General features: G+C 42.1%; 2 protein-coding genes and 1 long non-coding RNA gene across 3 annotated transcripts in view; all 3 read right to left on the reverse strand.

The window, feature by feature from the left end:
- The window catches only part of LOC134652872 (uncharacterized), a 503,949-nt gene that overhangs the window by 481,214 nt on the left and 8,440 nt on the right, over positions 1–14,295 (reverse strand). The gene's annotated exons all lie outside the window — the stretch shown is intronic.
- On the reverse strand, positions 847–6,386 carry LOC134652648 (serine/threonine-protein phosphatase 6 regulatory ankyrin repeat subunit B-like). Its single transcript, XM_063507811.1, has 6 exons — positions 6,178–6,386; positions 5,424–5,618; positions 4,249–4,453; positions 3,661–3,809; positions 1,806–3,263; positions 847–1,118 (listed from the first exon to the last, which is right to left on the reverse strand). Exons 1-6 carry the CDS (start codon positions 6,352–6,354, stop codon positions 939–941), a joined length of 2,364 nt encoding a protein of 787 aa, XP_063363881.1. The 5' UTR covers positions 6,355–6,386; the 3' UTR covers positions 847–938.
- Positions 6,246–10,547, reverse strand: LOC134652785 (arginine kinase). The gene is made up of 8 exons (XM_063507948.1): positions 10,148–10,547; positions 9,704–9,862; positions 9,440–9,618; positions 9,207–9,339; positions 9,016–9,130; positions 7,416–8,930; positions 6,393–6,467; positions 6,246–6,305 (listed from the first exon to the last, which is right to left on the reverse strand). The coding sequence occupies exons 2-6, from the start codon at positions 9,812–9,814 to the stop codon at positions 7,558–7,560; spliced, it is 1,911 nt and encodes a 636-aa protein (XP_063364018.1). The 5' UTR covers positions 9,815–9,862; positions 10,148–10,547; the 3' UTR covers positions 6,246–6,305; positions 6,393–6,467; positions 7,416–7,557.

A 14,295-nucleotide genomic window follows, 5' to 3' on the forward strand; every position in this document is an offset into this window, starting at 1 on the left:
TGATCTGACCACTAAGAAAGACTGAAAATTTTAGCTTATGGCTCACCGTAGGTATTAATAAGCTAATCACTTAAGGGCCACTTGGGCCAGCCGTTAACCCAGTGTTAAATTGTACTGGTAACCATGGTAACCATGGTAGCTCCAGGTTTAACCGGTTCACCCCGGGTTAGTGGCTTAAACCCTGGTTAGCGCAAGTGGCGCTATCAGTCGATTACATATCTACACGAGAGTCCATGGCACAGATAGTATTTAAGATGACCTATCCAAATCATAGCACAGATAGTATTTAAGATGACCTATCCTATCCAAAACATGATCCTTCATCTTAAAATATTTAGATGAATTTCGTTGTCCTTATTCCATTATCGTCTTCTGCGGGCGCAGCATGGTTAAATTTTTATCGCCTGTCACTATGCCCGTCACTTTCGCACTTACATACTTGTTAGAACGTGACAGGCATGGTGACAAGCGATAAAAATGTGACCGTGCTACCGCCGCTTGCTAGTTAATATTACCGAATTGCTATACCTATCGTTAACAAATTCCATTTGTGGCTAACTCCAGTCTAGAGCCATGGATAAAGATAATATATCACATAATATCAAAATACCAATAAACTACATCACAATTCTTACAAATAATGAATGAATTAACCCTTTAACAGGCTGACTTTTCAAAAATGACAATCGAATGTCAGTCTTACTCATCGAAACTAGAACACATATAACACATATTTGAAGTGCCGTATGTGGGAAATATATATCCCTTCGCCTGGTAAAGGGTTAAATGGTTAGTAAGGGTACTTAATTCAATGAAATAAAGTCAGGATAAATACATGAAACTGTGCACAAGTTAGGATAGAAGACGATAAAAGAATAATAAAATCATCCAAAATCCTCAACTACAATTCGAGGAACCAACTAAGCCCTCCTGGTCTGTCAGTAGATCTCCTCCTCCTCTTTGAGCCGCAGGATGTCAGACTTGTTCATGAAGTAGTAGGAGGGTTGGCGCCCCTTCAGGTCCTTCAGTACGCGCTTGGCACCCGCTCGGATGAGGACACGGCTTAGGGACTCCATCTTCTCTACTCCCATCGCGTAGTGGAGCGGGGTGCGCTCCAACTGTAAGGAAAAGGATTAGCACTTGTTGGTGAGACTTCTTTTTTACTAGCGAAAACTTCGGCGGAACACGCTATGCAAGAAGGTTTGAACATGCCTATCGTGAGAGTATGAGGAGACTAGAAATTTGAAGAGACTTCTTGCGAACCTTGGGCAAAACGGATGGATTCCGCCAAACCTGGGGGTAGACCCCCAAGACACAGAATAAGTAATAGTATTATCATACAGAACGGCCACGCACCGCCCCGCCCCGACTCGCATTACCTCGCCCCGTGCTCGCCCCGCGACATATGTATCTGGCGGACTTCTGGCGTGCTCTCAGAAAAGCGACTTACCCACACATACACAATGACGCGTGTACCGACGTGCTCTGCACACATATAAACGCAAATAATTTTTGATGTATGGTGTGTCCGCCCTGTGCCCAAGATGACAATCGTAGATAGAAAACTCCAATCGAAACTTAAATAATACTAGTGACCCGCCCCGGTTTAGCACGGGTTACACAAAACCTTAACAAAATCTACACCTAAGCCTTCCTCAAAAAATACTCTATTGATAGGTGAAAACCGCATAAAAATCCATTCAGTCGTTTTTGAGTTTAACGCGAACAAACATACAGACAGACGCGGGGGACTTGTTTTATAAGGTTTAGTGATACAGAAGTAGGTAACAATAACAAAGGCTTACGTTGTCTCCAAACCGTAACAGCTCCGGGCACTTCGAAGCCAGCAATGCCACGATCTCCTCATGCTGCGCCAGCACCGCCACATGGAGAGCTGTTCTGCCGAACGAGCTCTTGCCTCTAGCTAGTGATACAGAAGTAGGTGACAAAGCTAGGCTTACGTTGTCTCCAAACCGCAGCAGCTCCGGGCACTTCGAAGCCAGCAATGCCACGATCTCCTCATGCTGCGCCAGCACCGCCACATGGAGAGCTGTTCTGCCGAACGAGCTCTTGCCTCTAGCTAGTGATACAGAAGTAGGTGACAAAGCTAGGCTTACGTTGTCTCCAAACCGCAGAAGCTCCGGGCACTTGGAAGCCAGCAATGCCACGATCTCCTCATGCTGCGCCAGCACCGCCACATGGAGAGCTGTTCTGCCGAACGAGCTCTTGCCTCTAGCTAGTAATACAGAAGTACGTGACAAAGCTAGGCTTACGTTCTCTCCAAACCGCAGCAGCTCCGGGCACTTGGAAGCCAGCAATGCCACGATCTCCTCATGCTGCGCCAGCACCGCCAGCTGGAGAGCTGTTCTACCGAACGAGCTCTTGCCTCTAGCTAGTGATACAGAAGTAGGTGGCAAAGCTAGGCTTACGTTGTTTCCAAACCGCAGCAGCTCCGGGCACTTGGAAGCCAGCAATGCCACGATCTCCTCATGCTGCGCCAGCACCGCCACATGGAGAGCTGTTCTGCCGAACGAGCTCTTGCCTCTAGCTAGTGATACAGAAGTAGGTGACAAAGCTAGGCTTACGTTGTCTCCAAACCGCAGAAGCTCCGGGCACTTGGAAGCCAGCAATCCCACGATCTCCTCATGCTGCGCCAGCGCCGCCACATGGAGAGCTGTTCTGCCGAACGAGCTCTTGCCTCTAGCTAGTGATACAGAAGTAGGTGACAAAGCTAGGCTTACGTTGTTTCCAAAGCGCAGCAGCTCGGGGCACTTGGAAGCCAGCAATGCCACGATCTCCTCATGCTGCGCCAGCACCGCCACATGGAGAGCTGTTCTGCCGAACGAGCTCTTGCCTCTAGCTAGTGATACAGAAGTAGGTGACAAAGCTAGGCTTACGTTGTCTCCAAACCGCAGCAGCTCCGGGCACTTCGAAGCCAGCAATGCCACGATCTCCTCATGCTGCGCCAGCACCGCCACATGGAGAGCTGTTCTGCCGAACGAGCTCTTGCCTCTAGCTAGTGATACAGAAGTAGGTGACAAAGCTAGGCTTACGTTGTCTCCAAACCGCAGCAGCTCCGGGCACTTCGAAGCCAGCAATGCCACGATCTCCTCATGCTGCGCCAGCACCGCCACATGGAGAGCTGTTCTGCCGAACGAGCTCTTGCCTCTAGCTAGTGTTCTTCCACCTTCTGCTGCCAGGGTATTCTCAACTGCAGCGAGGTCTCCTCTCCGTATCGCACTGTGGAGGGCGTCCCGTGAGTCCTAAAGAAGATAACAAAATAATTAGATTTTTCTCATGGGCATTTCGACCTTTATGTTTTTTTTTGCCATAGAGCGTAATCAGAATCACCGTTTTATTCACAACAACTTCAAGTATTTGTCGGTGCGGCGTCTCATCAAAAGGTTCAACTAGTTACTAGATTATTGCAATAGTTTTAATTAATCCTTTGAACACCAAGAACTCTTAAAATAACTTTTATGCCTTTAAAATACGGTTGATATTTAGCTGGCATGTTGGTATGTGCTTGACACGACAAAATGAAGTTCCGATTCTACGAAGCATTTTTGTCGGGAAACCCATGTTATCGGCACGTATGAGTAAAATCTTATTGGAGAAAATCATTGTGCAAAACAATTGAGTACGGTTTTTGGTACAAACCTCGAAAGCAGGTATCGAAGCGAGCACGTTGCTCATCTCGCTATCGCGGCTGGCTACCACGTCGGTTATTGGCACTCCCTCATCGTCGACGACATCCAGTATGTGATCGTAGCCTTCTAGGAACAACTCCATTATCTTTTCTTTGTTACCTGAAAACACGTCAAATTATACTGGACAAGTTGATAAAAAGAAACTACCGATATAGCTGACATTTTATTTCTGTCGATAATTCCTAATGGTCCTACTGCTTCTGCTTGTGCCTCCTGTCTACTCCTAATGCTTATAAATCCTACATGTCCTCTTGAGGTAAATTATTTTTCATTTCTGTTTCGAAAACATACCAGTCGAAGCACGTGTCATTTGAGGACTGTCGTTAATCCTTCTATTGCAAGGACTTCTTTGCTGCAAGCTCTCTATGACCGTGGGTATTTTGTCTCCTGAGGGCCTGAAGAATTTGATGATTGTGTAATGTAGGTACTTAGTGCATCATTCTAGCTTCTTGCTTAACATTTAACTTACAAGTCTAACACTTAAAATATCTGCCTCGGTCCTAAGCAGTTATAAAAATGGTAATAAGTAAAGGCATACCTCTAGCAGCTAGATGCAACACCCATCGGTCGATCTCAGCAGTGTTTTCTGGCACATTCGCCTGCAGAGACACGTCTCTCGCAGTTCGGTACAACTCATCTCTATAGGCAAGGTTGACGTCAGACTCTTGGAGTAACTGGAACAGCGCATTGCGCGTGTGCGTCCTCGCGGCTGCGAAGTGGAGCATCGACTGGCCGTGTTCGTCCTAGAAATTAAGGTGATCATTAAATTTTAAGACAAAAGACGTCAGTTGATGGATATAAGCTTCTCTTAAGGTTCTCCAGTCGCAGAAGAGTGCTGTCCTTATCCAACAGCCCCTGACCACAGTTCTTGGCGTATCTTATTGTTAACGCCCTACTGTATCTGCGTCTTCGCAGTCGGGTAGTGATATTAGCAATGTGCTCCGTCCACTACTACATACGACGAGTACCTACCTATGACAATTTTGACATCTCTCTCATGTCATGTCCACGACTTTGTTATCTTGTGTTAACCCTGTTTAATTCCGCTGAACCGTGGAAACCAAACTGATTGATTCCGTATGGGAGTCACGATATAGAAATATCTGAAAGGCTATTTTAAACCTATAAATAGGACACGTATTCACATTATGGTCTATCAGTTATAGAAAGAGTAGAAATACTAACACATCCAATTGTTACAGCAAGTATAACATTAGCGTGCACACACACACCCTCTCATTCATAAGTAATCACAACCAAACGACAACCTCGAGGGTGTCGTTAACATTTTTATAATGACAGTACCGTAGTGACAGGTAAATATCTACGGTAGGGAAACATATCACGAAGAGGAGTGGAGGCTTTATTAGAACTAGAAGATTTCGTATCAGGGGTGTTAATCACACTGCTTATTCTTTATGCTTATTTTTATCCTGCTCGTAAAATGAGAAATATCCTTCGTCAGCTTTCTTGATCAGGCTGATTTGTAAATAAAACAACAGACAAACAAACAACAAAAAGAAAACTCACTCTAGGTACTTACCCCCACTAGGTACTAACGGCTGCCTCTGGAGCATCAGTACTGCAGTCCATCTGTCCGTGGGTCCACTCTGATGACGTCAATAGGCCTTGGCCTCGTCGCCGTACGGGTCGCACTTCGGAACAGTAGGGAGAACCCTACTGACAGAACAAATCAATAAAAAGCAAACTCACTCTATCAGCGCTGCTGAACGCTGCCTCTGGCCCATCAGGACTGCTTTCTGTCCGTGGATCCACCGTGATAACGTCAATAGGCCTAGGTCTTGTAGCCGTACGGGTCGCGCTCCGAGACAATGCCGCATGCGATCCTGGTGGGGGCTGTTCGTTCTCCACCTCGGGTGGTCCGTGCGTCACTAACACATTCGATTCCTGTTTACAGAGTTGTGGCTAAGCATGCAAGTTAGGTGCGGGAGATGCTGCTAGCTATAGGGGTGATTCGATTTAAATATATATGCAAAATTATTTATTAGTTCCACTAGGTACGTGGATTAAATAGGTAAGGGTCCATGCAATAATTTACTTAATTATATGAGTCATAAAGCTACAGCAATATAAGCTAATGTTGATGTTTTAGGTTCAAGGACTAGAGGACTATGTTGTATTTTACCTTAGTAAGATAACCGTTTCATATTAAAAACAGGAGTCATTATATGGATGCAGTGAGTAGTGACTAAGATAAGTTGTCAAAAATGCCTTACAGAAGTCACGATCTTTACAGGCTCATTTTAGTGAGAATGACCTTGGTTGAAATAAACATTATTTTGTTTATTGATAAAAGTAAACGTATTCTAAAAATACACTTCTAAGCAATTCCACGTCATTAAAATTACTAATTAAAATGCGTTTTGCTTACTAGGCAAAATACAACTTAATTCTGCAGAACTGAATCCAGCAGAAGCTAAGTTTAAACAAAATTAGAAGCGCTCACCTGCGTACCTAATCGTGGTTTCTCATTCTCCGGAAAATTGTGCAAAAAGCTCGCGAGGAACGCCACTGGGTCCTTTGGCTTTACATTAGCCACTTCGGTCAACCCTTTGATCAAAGGATCGCCGAGAGCTGTAAAAACAGTGTCCGTGTAAACGTCCTTCGTTTCAACTTCTTCCATTTTAATTCTATTTAAACTACTATAATCTGAGAGCTTACACTTGGCGAGGTATCTGCCCTCGTCCGTCCGAAAGGTGGGAATGTCCATATGGCCGTTTGCGACGTGGTCCGTACCTGAAAGTGTTTTATAATTCAGTAGTCGGCCTTCGGTGGGTCTGTGTGCGACACAGCGTGTGAATACACACAAACGGTACATATGTAGGCGTAGAAGGGGCAATTTGTGCCGGTAGAAAAAGCGTCGGTAAATAGAAACCCCACTATTAGCGCTTGAAGCTAATAATTGATATGACGAAGTTATTGATCGTTGATAATATCCCATACAGTTGACCTTCTACTGTGACCTTTTGGTTATGTGTTCGTGGTAGTCAATTAAATATTATTTGGACAGTGAATCAATACAATTTATTTTAGTACTGGTATGGCGCAATAAATGACTTATTCCAGTTTTATTAATTAACGTTCGACATCGTTCTTTCTACGTTGCCACTTATTAATTTTATTGTTCGATTTCTAGAAATACCTATTTTTAAAACATTTGACCTTTATCTATTTTTAGAGTAAACACCATCAGTGCGGAGACAAACACAAAATTCAGTTGTAACACTCGTAGATACAAAATAAAAACTCCCTCCCTGTTACCAAAAGTTAAGGAGGTCGAGCCTAAATTGTGATATAGTATATCCACAAATAGAGTTTATAAATAATCTTTTGATGAAATGATTATTTAGAGCTCCCACAAGATCCTTCCTTAAATTTTCAAAACAGGAAATAAAAAATACAAGTCTAAGACTTTATTGGACACCGCATACATGTCGCGTGACTCTTCGTAACCCGTCTCGTTTAATGCAAATGTATATCGACTATGTATTAAATTAGATCGTGTCCAAAAATAAAGCCTTAGCCTCTTATGACCCAGTTGATCTAATGTTGGAAAGACTGGCATTGCTAGTGGTGAGTGCAACACATGAACTGCTCGGTGTCAAAGCATCAATGAAACACACTCGTATGTAGTCACACGAACACAACTCACATGTGAGGGTGACTTAGAATTACTGTACTGACCTAAAGCATTAACAGCAGTCATGGCTACTAACGATGCTCCCATTCCGACGACTGCACCTACATCTTTCCAACATTCGATTATAATCATTATAAAAAAAAATCTAAAGTGGCCTCTAATCTACAAATTTATTTATTGAATTCTTTATGGTTTCTCGTAATCCGACGTATCCGCACCAGTTAAACTGCTTCTCTTCCGTCGGAATATATTGGAGAGCATCGTAGCGATGTGCGCTGAGTTTTGCATTGACAAATCTCTCTCTAAGTGCAGTAGATTCGAAGCTGCAGTCGTGAAATCGTTGAAACAGTTCGATTCAGTAACACTGAGACACTGATAATTGCTGATTCTGGCTATATCTGGGCTTAAAGTCTCTCTATACTGTAAACCCCTCATTGCACACAAATGCTTCATATTATCAGGATCTTTCGTTAGTCCAGGGAAATTTACTATTAGACTGAAACGGATGCCTGATCCCAAATATGTTGGTCTGCTAGATAAATGCCCGAGTTTATAATCAAAAACGAAATCCATTTTCTCATGAAGGTATGACATGATGGTGAATAGTTTGCTGAACGGGAGGCCCACCTCTCCTGGTGATTCTGCGGGTGAAGACGTTACTACGCGGATGTGGTCATGTACGTTTATCCAGATGGCTATAGTTTTATCATCACTGATGTAAACTCCGCGACCGTAAGGCCAGTGTTTACCGTGCAAACGGGTATAGTCATCGATTTCTTCCCTGTCACAAAGGGCGATAAGAAGTCCAAAGGACGCTAAGGTCGCAGATATTTCGGATGGCTTTTCCAACACCTCATTCAATGTGTAGTATGTTCCTCCCTTTTGGTCAGACTCTGGATTAGATTGTGCTGTAATTTTAGCAAAATCTTCTCTCATTAAAATTGTGGTTATAATACGTTCTATTGTTTCCAATTTGCCGATTTTCAAATTAATGGGTAACTCGAACCCTTGTAGGTTTCTTGTACATTCTATTGTTCCCGATAGAACAAACTCATCATTAGGATCTATATTCAATTCAACGAGGGGCTCCGATGAAGAAGAAGATGATTTCGTCTGTGGTCTTTGATGCGTCACAAAATCAGAAGGGGGATGCAGCGGCAAATCAGAGTGCACATTGATGTTGTGCAAATCTTTAACTAAGGGGGTCAAAAATTCATGAAATACTTCGTAGACATAATAGTCGGGGGCAGTCACACCTCCCGGAAAATCTTCTTCCACTGTTTGAACGACGTTTCGATTGTCTGGCAATTTTTTTACGGCAGGCCAAATCACATCGAATAAATCATGATCTAATTTTGTTACTCTATACTTGAGTGCATCAAACACGTGTCTCTTGAGGAATCTGCCTAAAACCAGTGGTGGTGTAGCGCTGTTAGACGAAGCCGAGAGAGGAGTACGCGCGGGACGGGCAGATGCCAGCAAACGATAGCACCGCTCAAGCGTTTCCAATGCTTCTGGTACATCCAATACTCTTCTTGAAGAAACTTGGTCCTCTGGCACTAATTTTTAAACAGATTTTGTGCATATATTTATTAAAAGTTAGCAAGCGTATAAAGTAAAATTTCTAAAACTAAATCCTCTTACCTTTATCCGATAGCATTTCTTTGGCTGTTTCCTCGTTTATGCCAAAGTCTGCAACTAACTGACTAAACGGCAATAAACTCGGATTTTTGTAATAATCTTCTGCCGAACGACCATTCTGTGTAGCAAAATATGAGTTAATTTTCCGTTTCCTCACAATTTAATTATTTTACTGTTTAATAAACTAATCTTACATCATCTAAGTCCTTTGCATTGGCCCCTAGCTGTTGCAGTAAATTATAATAGTGACCGTTGTCGGGCAATACAGCTGCATAATGTAAAGCCGTTCTCCCTTCAAAATCAACCGCTGAGAGCGTTTCAGGAAATCTGTAATAAAGGCATGAAATAATTTCATATTCTTTACGATTGGAACATTCGATATTCGTTTTTAACTATTATTGTTCTTTGACATTGGTTTTATACTTACCTTCCACCTAAATATTTTATAATATTTGTTTTTCCAAAAACTGTAGCTACATGCAAAGGCGTGGCACCATTAGGCGAGATAGAATCTCGGGCTATGGCAAATTTCCGTCGATCTAACGCTGCTTGAAGCTCTCTAATATTGCCTTCCCTGGCTGCCAGGTGAACTTTATTTATTTTTTGCTAAAATCAGAAAGTAAATGCTTAGATCGTTGTTGCTATATCTATATCAAATATACTATCAGGTTTAATTGAAAAAAAATATTACCATGTAAGTTGAAACATTATCTAGAAACGCTTGCAATTCAGAATTTCCTGAACGTCTACCAACTAGTCTTGATCCTTCTCCATTTAAAACCAATGCTGCCAACATTTCCATGTTTGCATTATTTATAAGTTCCGTCACCTCCGGATCAATTTCACTGTCCTGTTAAATATTACACAATTAACGACAGTTTTAACAAAGTGAGATTGTAAATAATAAAGTGAAAGGCATTCGCGTACTAAGAAGTACTATCAAACATATAGTCTCTAACTAAAAAGCTGGCAAATCAATTTATGACAGTGGTGTTACGTGTGCCTGTGGAAATACACAGTGCTACAATGATGCTTCTATTCTAAACAACACCACAATCAACTAATTAATTTACGTACTCGTTACCTTTATCTGTTTCGAATGTCTTACGGGTGGTACGGTATGACTTATACTTACAACAGCGAGCCCGTCCCCGTGTACTGATCCATCTCTTTGTGTAATACTTGCATCTTGGGAGTCCAACTCGGCTTCTCCGTTTACTATTCCTTCAATAAGACTGTCTTGTGTACTTCTTCCGTCAGTCAGGTTTCCTTAATCAGCAAAATAATTAAAAAATATTGAGCTTGTCAGGGACCCTTTTACAAATGATTAAATAGGTGTTGTGATGATTATGTTTTTATTGTTTCGTGTATGGTACCAGAAGAGATGGCACTTTTACCTCTCTTGGCACTATTCGTGTCGGATAGTTCCGCAGTACTTCTGAGATTTGTTTCGCTGTATTCGGAAACAGCGTCTCCTTGTACTTGTACATCATCGTCATCCTCGTTGTGGTGATAGTTGTTATTACCTTCTTTTGGAGATTCAACGACTTCCTCTCCTGATTCATTACCAGTATCCTTCGTGTTTTCATGAATGTCATTGTTTTTGTGTGTCAGCTCACCGTTCTCATCAACTTGTGACTCACCATTATGTTCTTCTTGATTTTCAACAGCAAAATCTTGCTCCTCAGCATTATTCTCTGCCTTTTCTTCTACATTTGCATGATCGGTTTCGTCGAATTTATTCTGCTCTGAATGTTCATGGTCATGTGGTTCATGATCATGTGATTCATGGTCATGTGGTTCATGATCATGTGATTCATGGTCATGTAGTTCATGATCATGTGATTCATGGTCATGTGGTTCATGATCATGTGATTCATGGTCATGTGGTTCATGATCATGTGATTCATGGTCATGTGATTCATGGTCTTCAGAGGCATCGTGCGTTATCTCTTCAATCTCAGCTTTTTCATTACCTTTAACTTCTTCGTGGCTTTCAACTACGTCGGGTAGTTGCTCTTTAGCTTCCGTTTTGTCATCATTCTCTGCATTCTGTGTTTCAGGTTTGTTCTTTTCATCTCTTTGTTCGACTTCATGATGTTTTTCATCGTTTTCTTCTTGTTTGTGTTTAATTTCAGTTTGACCATTTTCAGTTTCATGTTCATCATTGTTATGAATTTCCCCGTTTTCAGTTTTGTGCTCTTCATTCTTATTATCTTCTTCAACTTCTTTGGTGTTTTCTTCAACTGGTGCTTCTTCAGGTTGCTCTTCCTCTAGTTTGTCTTTTTCTTCATCTTCAGTATGGATTTCAGTTACATCATCTGTTTCTTCAGCTATTTTTGAATCCTAAAATGCAAAAATAAAATTTCATGCAGATGATTATCAACAAGCTATGCAAATAAACCATGACAACAACAGTGTAAGCTTGGCATGCAATCCTCACCTCTAATTTACTATCATTCGTATCGCCATTACCGTGATTAGGCTTGACATTATCATCTAGATCAGGTAAGTCTTTTATGAATTCATGCGTGCTACTATTTTTCATGGCCCCTGCCTTATCTAGTGTTTCAGAGACGGTGGTTGTATTATTTTTCGAAGAAATATTTTCACTGGATGCTTTCATTTTCCTCCTTGACTTTTTATTCAGTTCAGCTATGACTTCTGTGTCCAGTAACTTCCAATCCCAAGATGATGGGTAGGAGCTGGACGGGGTTCGAGGAGCATCAGGAATTGTTTTTAGAATATTTTTGTCGATTTCTTGAGGTCTATTTATGTAATAACCAGGTGTCTTGTTTTTCTACAAAAATACAATATTGAAGTGAGTTGTCTCATATTTTTTTTATGATTAAGTTGTACGCTTACCCATTTCTGTTATAATTGATAGCATCGATTAAACTGTACTTAGTTAGGTATATTACAAAAAACCTGTCTACTTTTATGTATATTACATTGCTCTGTGCTTATAGATACAGAAACACACGTGCGTAGAGTTACATCATTCGACACGGTTCTTGGACTAGTCAGAACAGCAATTTAAATTGCCATCAGTCGTTTCTCGATAACACTTTGCAGTGTAATGGAACCTGGTTAACACGTTCAGTGCGGTATAGGTCATATTGACCCTGTACAAGTATAGTTAACTAAGAGTTAATTGCTGCACTCAAGGTGTAGAATAGTCTAGAAATGTTATTATAAATTAATAAGTATTTCTTGTACCCCGACCCAATATTAGTCTGTGAGTTATGGATGTTTTATATTTTATTGGTTTAATTGGACAGTAACGGCGTTATTCATAAACGTCTGCTAAATTAATTAGCTGATGATCGTCGTTTCTCCCCACAGATAGGGACACGACGATCGTCAACTGATTAAGTTAGCAGCCGTTTATAAATAACGCCAATAGTCTTTAAATAGTACCTATTGTCTTTGTCTTGTCGTGCATTGAATAAAATGTCTACTGTATGTGTGATCGCTCCTCTACACGATGGGCCAGCGCCGGCCACTCCAAGGGACGCAGCCATGCGGTAGAATGAGATAGCAATATCACTTGCTCCCTCTAACGCATAAATGCGTCCCTTGGCCGTGCCGGTGCTGGCCCATCTTGTAGAGGAGCCATGAAACATGCAACTCACGTTGTCCACAAACGACTGGTCAGCCCCCAATCCCACCAGCGTGTTGTATGTGTGCTGCTCGTCACGTACAATAGCCGCGTAGTGAAGAGGTGTGCGTCCGTCGTTATCGACGTCGTTGATGCCTTGAGGGTAGCGGTCGGCGATGTACTTCATTATGCTGGCGTGACCTAAGCCGGCCGCCTGGAAGATTTGTATTTATTCTCAAGGTTTGTATTTAAACATAGATATGTCTGAACAACCGGGCTAGACGGCGACTATTTCGCAGCGAGATAGACTAAGTACCTGTCTTTTTTCTAACTATGTTAATAAAAGAGGAACGGGTAGTCTGTCTCGCCGCGAGGTACTGTCGCGCCAATCATGTGCTAGGGGTGCAGGCGCTTCGCCATCGAATCGGTTTGTGTCTCTCTATCACTATTCACGATTGGTCGCAACTAGTTGCGTTAGACTACACAATTGGCTCGAATTCGTGAGTAACACCGCTAATCTAGTACCATTTTTAGTGCACGTAAAGTCAGTCCTGAGATATATGTCAATGTAAAGTGGACTAATAATCTGGTCTGGCGGTTTGGTTGGGACAGGCTTTTGACTGGGATGGCGAGGTTGCGGAAGAGTACTTCGGCGTTCCTGGGACCTCGCCGTATAGCAGCGAGGCGGCAACAGAGGGGTTTTAGTGGGTAAACCTGGGGCCTCATTAGCCCACAACAGGGAGTCCCACATAACAGTCATACATACATTTTTATGTATATTGTTTTTCTTTGTATCTTTTCTTTTATATTTGTAGTTTCACAGTGCCTTGATTTTATACTGTAATGCTGTGTTACTTAAGTAGGTATTTGATCAATAAATAAATAAATAAATAACCATCCCGACCCGTCCCCGCGCCGGGTGGTATGCGTAAAGCATTTCCCCTCTTAAAAGGCTTTTGACTGGTAAATAACGTCTTTAATTATGAGGATAAGGATGAAAATATTACCTTATGCATAGGAGTCATGTTATTAGCATCCCGGCAGGACAACGCCTGCGGCGTTACCGGGTCTCCAGTGAGCTTCATTAGACCTTCCAAGTCATTCTGGACCACTGCCTCGTGGATGTCTCGTATCGTATTCTGGAAAAAGTCAAACAGAAATATTAAATAACAAGTTAGATATCATAAATGTACGTTTCGAAATTATGTACCTATATACCTACTCTTATACGTGGTATAACATCAAGTAAGCGAAACGAAAGTTTAGGTGTACTTTTAGCAGGCCATGTAACAGTCGTGTCGTGACATATCACATATAAGTTACAGCTTCCAAGAACTTCTTGACTACTAGTAAATTGGAGATCTCACTGAGAAGTCTTGTTTCCGTGAGCCTCCCATATCAAAACTGCTGGCCATGTCATAATGACATCATAGAGATGCACCATTGCAAAAGTAATACTCACCATCAAATAAGGCACAGCCTCCAGAAACTTCTTGACCACAGGTTGGTTGGACACCTCGCTGAGAAGCCTGGCCCCATGTCCCTCCCACACGACGCGCTGCAGGCGCGCCATGTCGCAGTCGTGGCACCATATTCGGATGTTGTGTCGTTTTATCACCAGTCCTGAAACAGACGGGTGATTTATCAATATTTGGTACCATTTGGTGTGCAAGTTCCGGAAA

This window comes from Cydia amplana, chromosome 12 (assembly GCF_948474715.1).
Source record: "Cydia amplana chromosome 12, ilCydAmpl1.1, whole genome shotgun sequence".
Classification (NCBI taxonomy): domain Eukaryota; kingdom Metazoa; phylum Arthropoda; class Insecta; order Lepidoptera; family Tortricidae; genus Cydia; species Cydia amplana.

Excerpts from the sequence above, each read along its gene's own strand:
- LOC134652648 (XM_063507811.1), bottom strand. The coding sequence starts at position 6,354 with ATGGAAGAAGTTGAAACGAAGGACGTTTACACGGACACTGTTTTTACA. Across the intron at positions 3,264-3,660 it reads CTTCGATACCTGCTTTCGAG|GACTCACGGGACGCCCTCCA; the intron begins GTTTGTACCAAA and ends TATCTTCTTTAG. Across the intron at positions 1,119-1,805 it reads TGTTACGGTTTGGAGACAAC|TTGGAGCGCACCCCGCTCCA; the intron begins GTAAGCCTTTGT and ends TTTTCCTTACAG.
- LOC134652785 (XM_063507948.1), bottom strand. The coding sequence starts at position 9,814 with ATGGAAATGTTGGCAGCATTGGTTTTAAATGGAGAAGGATCAAGACTA. Across the intron at positions 9,619-9,703 it reads ATAATGTTTCAACTTACATG|CAAAAAATAAATAAAGTTCA; the intron begins GTAATATTTTTT and ends TTCTGATTTTAG. Across the intron at positions 9,131-9,206 it reads ATGCAAAGGACTTAGATGAT|AATGGTCGTTCGGCAGAAGA; the intron begins GTAAGATTAGTT and ends TTTGCTACACAG.